The sequence below is a fragment of the Branchiostoma floridae genome, chromosome 2 (genome assembly GCF_000003815.2).
Source record: "Branchiostoma floridae strain S238N-H82 chromosome 2, Bfl_VNyyK, whole genome shotgun sequence".
Classification (NCBI taxonomy): Eukaryota; Metazoa; Chordata; class Leptocardii; order Amphioxiformes; family Branchiostomatidae; genus Branchiostoma; species Branchiostoma floridae.
Genome location: NC_049980.1, coordinates 10,059,813 through 10,068,750, shown reverse-complemented (window position 1 = coordinate 10,068,750; position 8,938 = coordinate 10,059,813). Strand labels below are relative to the sequence as shown.

At 44.7% G+C, this 8,938-nt stretch overlaps 1 protein-coding gene across 1 annotated transcript; it reads right to left on the bottom strand.

The window, feature by feature from the left end:
- Positions 1–837: 837 nt before the first annotated feature.
- LOC118410055 (transmembrane protein 200A-like) lies at positions 838–3,042 on the bottom strand. Its single transcript, XM_035811531.1, has 2 exons — positions 2,681–3,042; positions 838–2,074 (listed from the first exon to the last, which is right to left on the bottom strand). The coding sequence occupies exon 2, from the start codon at positions 2,044–2,046 to the stop codon at positions 1,321–1,323; it is 726 nt and encodes a 241-aa protein (XP_035667424.1). The 5' UTR covers positions 2,047–2,074; positions 2,681–3,042; the 3' UTR covers positions 838–1,320.
- Between the last annotated feature and the right edge of the window lie 5,896 nt (positions 3,043–8,938).

Here is an 8,938-nt window from a genome sequence, read left to right as displayed (position 1 = left end):
ACATGCTTTCAGTGTTGCCAATGTAGTGGGGACACGGGGTGAATTTTAACGATGCATAATCTTATAGATTTACCGCATCATCCTGGATGGCGGGTGTGAAAAGCACTTGGATACGGTGCGTTTTAGTCATGATGTATATTGATTGTCATTCAGTGTGACACAGTCTTCAAGACATAAAACTGCACTGAAATTCATCTATAATTATATTTACGCCATCGACATTGTGTACACCACATGTAATGATTAAAAACAAAACAATCTAACTCCTCCCTGGAACACACGAGAAGCATCATAATGTCTCAAATTACGTGATAAATCACTCCTCTGCATTTTCATGAAAGCATTAAGAGAATATTACAGTGTCGACTTTATGTGTACAAACCTACGTCATTTCCTGACTTTAACGACTAAATACGTGCTACGTAAACGACGACGAGAATTAGGCCACAACAATCGTCAAACATGTTTCATGGACTGCTTGCATTACAAAAATCTTCCAAGCACATACAGCGTGACAAGAGGAAGAAATATTAAGGTGCAGTCCTAATAATGCTACGGTCACAATCGGGTGCCCGTCGGGTAGTTTACGGGCTGTGTTTTGGCACTTTCGGGCGTGACCACTACGTGACCCCTTGGGGCACCCTGCGGATACCGGACTATTTTTGGGCACGGTTGGTCCCGGTTTTAGCTTAAACTCGCAGTCAAAATAAGACTCCGTGACCTAATCATGAAAACACTGAGGGGTGTCACCTGGTGTCCGTCAGTCTACATTTTTGTGACTTCGGAGCCCGGTCGGGACTATCACTCCACCTTCCACCCCACGGGCACCGTAACTGTGACCGTATAGCATAACACGGGTATATGCAAACCCAGCTGTTGTACGTACACATGGTAACTGTCATGGACTATTGTGAATCTCATGAATCTTGATATCCTATACTCTGACCTATATTTGCACGCAAAACGCAGACGTTTTCAACATCTCTTCTGCAAAAGCAAATTTACCGACGGATGTAACAACATCATCACATGTTAACAGTCCAAACAAGCTCCTATAGACCATAAACAAGCTCCTATAGACCATAAATGTAGATGCTGCGTAGCTACTGAAGCATGTTGTCCTCTTTTTTCAACGCTATGTTATTATTATATTGAGAAAATAACATTGAAAAAGTTGCTCCTATTTGGCCTCATGACACAACACGTAATAATTACAAGAGATGAATGTCGAAAATAACATCTGAGAGGGGAAAACTTTCTCTTATTAATTCAACGCTGTGACATACTTCTGTAAGCCCTATGAATCCAGATAAAGTCAGCTTAAGTCAGATCATATGCCTCCCCTATACATCGCAGAGGCTGAAACCTGTACAAGTCCCGTACCGGCACGGGGGACGGCATGGACTTCATGTACCCCCGTAGCGGGTTAAGACGGGCGGGCGAGTCGGGCTGGTACCGCAGGTTCGGACACGAGCCCACTGTAAACCGCGGAAGTCTGTATTTTGGGAGTCTGTCTATTCTTGTATAATCCGGGTAGTATGCTTTAGAAGATGACGTCGGCGAGACTGGTCCTACATCCCTTTCGAAGTCTTCGTCCGTAGGTTCGCGGATGATTATTCTTTTCGTTCTCCCATCCCTGTCCTCTAGTAAAGCAGTCATCCCACACAGCATTGTAAACACTCCTAACCCCACAATCAGCGGGCCGATGAGCCGAAAGTCCCGCAGTAAGGCTCGGTTTATAAGGAATGACCGGTCTCTGTCCATCTCCGCGGTGCTGGAAGAGTTGTTGTTGTTACGCACGGCGACTTCCACGTACTCGTACGCAAACATGCACATCACCACCCCGACGGTAAGGACACAGAAGCCCAGGAGCACACAGATGGTGTACGGGGAGAGCAGGTTGATCCTGCCCTTGATCACCATGATCTTAGCTGGTTTGGGTGTAATGCGACGAAGCTTCTTTGTCCCTTGCTTCTGTAGTTTCAAGGTTCTTTTCTTCCTCTCGCTGGCGAGTCTTGCCCCCGCTAGAGCGCCGCGTCCCATCATATTGGAGTCCTATTCTGCTACCCAGAGCCTATGTGTAAATGTGGGGATCCGATTCAACACGAATGTCACATAACGCGATATTACAACGATACTATGTAATAAAGGAAGCAATTACAATCGCATATATGTCACATTGAATCACAAGAACTAGCGGTACCTAAATATATTAACAGACACGCGAATTTCCTTTTCAACACTGCGAGGTATGTAGCCTGCATATAGTCTTAGTAAGAATTCAAACCCAAAGCCAAATTATTCATACTTCGGCAAGCAAGGTCGATTAGCTAACTCCAAATCACCTCTTCAGTTGGTCCAATCAGCTGGCATTTCCAGACATGTGACAGCAATCAACTCTACGGCAATGCAGATATGTCTTGACCTTAAACCTTCAGCTTCCGAAGGATTTCACAATTACCCGTTTCGGAAATCTTCATTCACAGTCTGATAGCGTCACCATCTGTCTGCGTATATGGCAAAACGCGAATGCAGAATTGATAATGCCGGGTTACAAACGTGACAGAGATACTGAAAGCACTATATGGGTCTGATTTTTGCGGCTATAACGACTTGACTTCCCCTGACTTTGTAGAACATGTAAATATGGCATATACACGGATTAAAAAAGAGTACTCACCGGGTACAATGTCTGTGCTATACTGCGCCCTAGAGACACTGTCTATCCTCCCCTTCACAACTTACGTTGTGTTGTGTTGTAGCTCAGCTGTTGGTTCTGCGTTGGTGGGATTCTGAGAAGCAACGTTCACAGCTGTCTTTTTTCCAAACGTTATCTAAAGCCATGCCGATTTCCGAATTCGGATTGGAGTGGGAAGGATGGTATTACGCTGAGCACGTCGTCTTGCTTGCAAAGTGATAGCCATTTGACGTCAGATTAGTGTGGGTGTATCGTGGTGATAACCTCATCCGACCCTTGAAGGCAGACCCAGGCTTCGTCGTCGCGAAACAATTCTGTTAGTGGCACTGGGTAGTTTTCAGGAAGCCAGAAAAAACCCTGCCATCCAATATGTTGGTCACATTCTGGCTTTTTCCACAAGGCAATTCAATGTTAAGAGAACGACGTAAGTCATAACCCATAGTCACGACTGCGATGGAAGAATTTTCCTTTTACGTGTGCACGGGAGCAGACTGGCTTACCTTTCCAAGAAAAGTCGGTAATCTATCAGGCACGGTTTCTCCGAGTAAGGTTTTTTCCACACGAAAGGCGGGCCGCCGTTTGCCCAGATGTCGCCGATGTGGAGTACTAGTACTCCGTATCACCGCTGCGAGGGTACTCACAGAGATGAAAGAGAAACATGAATGGCGAAGGGTTCGCCCCAACTCCGCCGCTAGCGCTCCGTCAGAAGATATGTCAGACAGGCTTCAACCAATGATAAACACATTATTTGCAGGAATAAATGTATAGTCGTGATCTAAGTTGGCATTTGAATCACCACCTTGCAGTCAGCGTATGCTCGTCAATGTTACGGAAAAAAAACTTCCTGGCGCTATGTTCGCGTGGGGAAATAATAGAACCCACTGAGGAAAGGCTATGGCAAGTCAATAATGTGGTTTTAATAATACGACTCTGCTCTGTTTTTGTAAAAAATGAAGACATGCCGCTATATCTGTATATTTGAAGGAAATGCACTTTGTATGGATAGAATAGAATTTTGGCACATTAATTTTGCATAAACCTATCCGTGACATAGAATCATGAATAATAAAAAGTGTGATAGACAGTTCCAGTCTTCTCTATATTGATAAGATATTTTTTTGTCATCGACGTGTTTTAATTTTGCTTAAAGCCTACACACAATGTATGGAGCAAGGAAGGCCAGTACACCAGTACTTCATTCCAATGCACGTGAGAGAAGAAAGCGATGTATATACATGTATCCACATTCCCCTGTGAGAGGAACTAATTTCCGAGTATCTTTCCCATGTCAGATTGTTAGTCGAGGAGAAATTACTCTTATTATGCATTCGTCTCAGGGGATCCCAGTTCATCACACTTACGAGGCGGCGGCTCGCGCGCGGGCCTGGATTGACGTCAGAGTGTCAGTTATCTGGCATACAGAGCTTCGGAGTGTAATGGAGGTCGCCCGGCAAATTTAGCAGCCGTCTTTAGCGATAACGTGCTCCCTGGGGATAGAACGTCAAGATAATAGTCGCAGAGATGTTTATTTATATGCTATACGGCCCGTTTGTGTGTGGCAACACCATTACTAAATAGTTTGTCCTTTCTTTGCCGACGTTTAGAGATCACTTACGAAAACATTTATTCTAACGCTGTAGTGTGTTTGAGTATACTGCTGTTTTCTGCGTCATAAACAAAGCAATTTCCTGTGTGAAAGTAATTCTTGCTCCGTGATAGCCATCTTTCATGTGTTTTTGTCTTATTTTTTCCTTTGCACTGACAAATAAGTTTGCTTGGAATCAATGATACAAGCCAGTGAAGATACGTACACCTTGCGATGCAGTAACGCATTGAGAACATGAATCAAACGCCGTACACATATAACGTTTTACAACATATACAACATGCCTAGTCCATGAGTTTGAAGTTTAATCTAAATTGGCCTAGACAGTAGCAATTACTGAATGTTTCGGCCTGTCTAGATAAGCGTTTATTTGATGGTGAAATAATGGCACGTTTGGAATCACATGTATCCTTTGTATTGTTGTTATGTTACGTTACGTGCCAACGCTGTAGATTACAATGTATACATATTAGCATAGCAATGTTGTCTTTGGAATGGATGAATCTGAACTATTCACTGTTTTTCATACCATGCCAGTTCAGCAATGCGACCATGCTGTTCCAAACTCTATGGGCAAGGCTGTCCCTGATCTAGTTGGTTCTTCGGTATAATTCGCAGCCATAGTATTGGTGCGTAGGTATATTTAGTGTCAATACCAATAGTCTTGCAAACCAATAAAGGCTAAAGTAGTTTCAGTTTCATTTAAATTTTTTGGTTGGGATCTTTCTTTAAACATGCACGAAACAAGTTCCGATGTTCGGGAGACGTCATAAGATCAAGATTGCGTGGTCTTGTCACGAACTTAAGTCTCTAGAAATCCACCCAGCAGGAACGTATCGTGTGCGGATGTTTCTAGCTGGCGGCAGTATCGACCTTTTGCCCAATTATAGGAGGTTTTACGTCATTCTACGTGAAGAAAATCCACCGTTGTGCTCTCGTGGATCAGGGTCGCGAATTTTCAGGGACTGGGTGTCGTATTGGCAGGGAATGAGTGTCAGTCATAGGCTTAACGAAGGAGCCTTGGCAGTGGATCAAACCGTAGGGTTCAGACATGGTTTAGTGACTTTTCACCCCCAAGTCTGTAGCCTGTCAGAAAACGCATATTCAAACGTCTTCACAAAGACCCTCCTCACCCCATCCTGTGTGTGTTCGTAATGGTTGAATACGACGACGATATATATATAGCCTTATTAGCAAACTCTACATGGCTCTGCGACAAGAACTCGAGTGGGCTATTTCGCTAGAAGCCGAGTGCAATCGAACTGAAAAATACTCGCTAATGAGTCAGCTAATGAGGCCATTAAACGATGTTGTCCATGTTCTTGAGATTCTCAATGATGAACACTCTTTTCCTTTACTCAGGCAAGAGCTGTAAGTAGTGCATTGAAAATGACATTTACTGGCAGATACATGTGCAAATATGCAAGACTTCGGGTCATTGACTCTCCCCTCCGCCCTTCTCCTTCCCAAAGTCACCCTAGTGTGCAGCTATGTAACTTAATTCCAATCGGAAAAAGATAAACAGGGCACCCGTTTCCGGATTTAGGTACGAGTAATATCATTGTGATTGGTTCACCTCGGTAATAGCTAAAGGGATTAGGGAACGATCTGAATAGACATATCTCCAATAGCTCGATGGGAAGGGAATGAGTTCATTGACAAAGATCAGAGGGCTCGTTCGGTCCGGCCAGAACGTCCTGCATACAGAGATCGTCCAAAGCACACCAGATCTTACTCTTACATTATTGAGTATGGCTAGGATGGTTATAGCATCTACCACGGCTTAACGTTACAACAGACGATTATCTAAAGTTCGTAAATGGGGTGAAATGGAGCAGAGGGTATATCATGATAAATCTCCCTGAACTTGATGGAGCAGTAGCTTTTGCAACATTTCTTATTTATTTTTGAGGTGCAATATATTGAATCTTGTACAATTAGATCATCGGAAACTATTTGAAGGTATAAACTCGCACACACATATATACGCACACACACATACACACGCGCACGCACACACACACGCGCGCGCGCGTACACGCACACACACACACACATACATACACACATGCGCGCGCGCGCACACACAAACACACACACCGACAACACTACAGACTATAGCTAGCTACAGCTGGCGTACGTTTCACTCCATAATGCAAATATATACGTGTGAGGTTATGCAGTGATAACAGTTATATCTATTAGATGTATATGACGTCCTTGAATTAGCATTATCAATGTCGATTACAGTAACAGTCGATTACAGTAACAGTAACTGGCTATTAAAGGTATGGCTATGACTATGGGTAATGGTGCACACCCCAGTTCTTCCGCGACCGGTATGGCCAAGATTTGGCCAACGTATGACCAAGGTATGGCCAAGGTATGACCAAGGTATGGCCAAGGTATGACCAAGGTATGACCAAGGTATGGTCAAGGTATGGCCAAGGTATGGCCAAGGTATGGACAAGGTACGACCAAGGTATGACCAAGGTATGACCAAGGTATGGCCAAGGTATGGCGAAAGTATGACCAAGGTATGACCAAAGTATGACCAAGGTATGACCAAGGTATGGCGAAGGTATGACCAAGGTATGACCAAGGTATGACCAAGGTATGACCAAGGTATGGCTATTAAAGGTATGACCAAGGTATGACCAAGGTATGACCAAGGTATGGCCAAGGTATGACCAAGGTATGGCTATCAAAGGTATGACCAAGGTATGACCAAGGTATGACCAAGGTATGACCAAGGTATGACCAAGGTATGACCAAGGTATGGCTATCAAAGGTATGACCAAGGTATGACCAAGGTATGACCAAGGTATGACCAAGGTATGACCAAGGTATGACCAAGGTATGACCAAGGTATGGCCAAGGTATGGCCAAGGTATGACCAAGGTATGACCAAGGTATGGCCAGGGTATGACCAAGGTATAGCGAAGGTATGGCCAAGTAATGAATAAGGTATGACCAAGGTATGACCAAGGTATGACCAAGGTATGACCAAGGTATGGCCAAGGTATGACCAAGGTATGACCAAGGCATAAACAAGGTATGGCCAAGGTATGACCAATGTATGACCAAGGTATGACCAAGTCATGGCCAAGGTATCGCTATTAAAGGTATGGCTATGACTATGGGTAACGATGCACACCCCAGTTCTTCCGCGACCGGTATGGCCAGGATTTGGCCAAGGTATGACAAAGCTATGGCCAAGGTATGACCAAGGTATGGCCAAGGTATGATCAAGGTATTACCAGGGTATGACCAAGGTATGACCAAGGTATGGCCAAGGTATGACCAAGGTATGGCCAAGGTATTACTTAGGTATGGCCAAGGTATGACCAAGGTATGACAAATCTATGACCAAGGTATGGCCAAGGTATGACCAAGGTATGACCAAGGTATGGCCAAGGTATGGCCAAGGTATGACCAAGGTATGACCAAGGTATGGCCAAGGTATGGCCAAGGTATGGCCAAGGTATGGCCTAGGTATGGCCAAGGTATGAACCAAGGTATGCCCAAGGAATGGCCAAGGTATGGCCAAGGTATGACCAAGGTATGACTAAGGTTTGGCCAAGGTATGGCCAAGGTATGACCAAGGTATGGCCAAGGTATGACCAAAGTATGACCAAGGTATGCCCAAGGTATAACCAAGGCATGACTAAGGTATGGCCAAGGTATGAAAACAAGGTCTGACGAAGGAATGACCAAGGTATGGCAAAGGTAAGGTAAGGTATGCCAAGGTATGGCCAAGGTATGACTTAGGTATGGCCAAGGTATGACCAAGGTATGACCAAGGTATGACCAAGGTATGACCAAGGTATGACCAAGGTATGGCCAAGGTATTACCAAGGTATGACCAAGGTGTGACCAAGGTATGACCAAGGTATGACCAAGGTATGGCCAAGGTATGGCCAAGGTATGACTAAGGTATGGCCAAGGTATGACCAAGGTATGACCAAGGTATGACCATGGTATGGCCAAGGTATGCCCAAGGTATGACCAAGGTATGTCCAAGGTATGGCCAAGGTATGACCAAGGTATACCCAAGGTATGGCCAAGTAATGACCAAGGTATGCCCAAGGTATGACCAAGGTATGACCAAGGTATGACCAAGGTATGACCAAGGTATGACCAAGGTATGTCCAAGGTATGACCAAGGTATGGCCAAGGTATGACCAAGGTATGACCAAGGTATGACCAAGTCATGACCAAGGTATGGCTATGAAAGGTATGGCTATGACTCTGGGTATCGACACGCACCGCACTTGTTACGCGCACGGTATGGCCAGGATTTGGCCAAGGTATGACAAAGGTATGGCCAAGGTATGACCAAGGTATGGCCAAGGTATGACCAAGGTATGACCAGGGTATGACCAAGGTATGACCAAGGTATGGCCAAGGTATGACCAAGGTATGGCCAAGGTATTACTTAGGTATGGCCAAGGTATGACCAAGGTATGACAAATCTATGACCAAGGTATGGCCAAGGTATGACCAAGGTATGACCAAGGTATGGCCAAGGTATGGCCAAGGTATGACCAAGGTATGACCAAGGTATGGCCAAGGTATGGCCAAGGTATGGCCAAGGTATGGCCTAGGTATGAATAAGGTATGACCAAGGTATG

Bases quoted from the DNA above. Each gene is read 5' to 3' on its own strand.
- LOC118410055 (XM_035811531.1), bottom strand. From the start codon at position 2,046: ATGATGGGACGCGGCGCTCTAGCGGGGGCAAGACTCGCCAGCGAGAGG.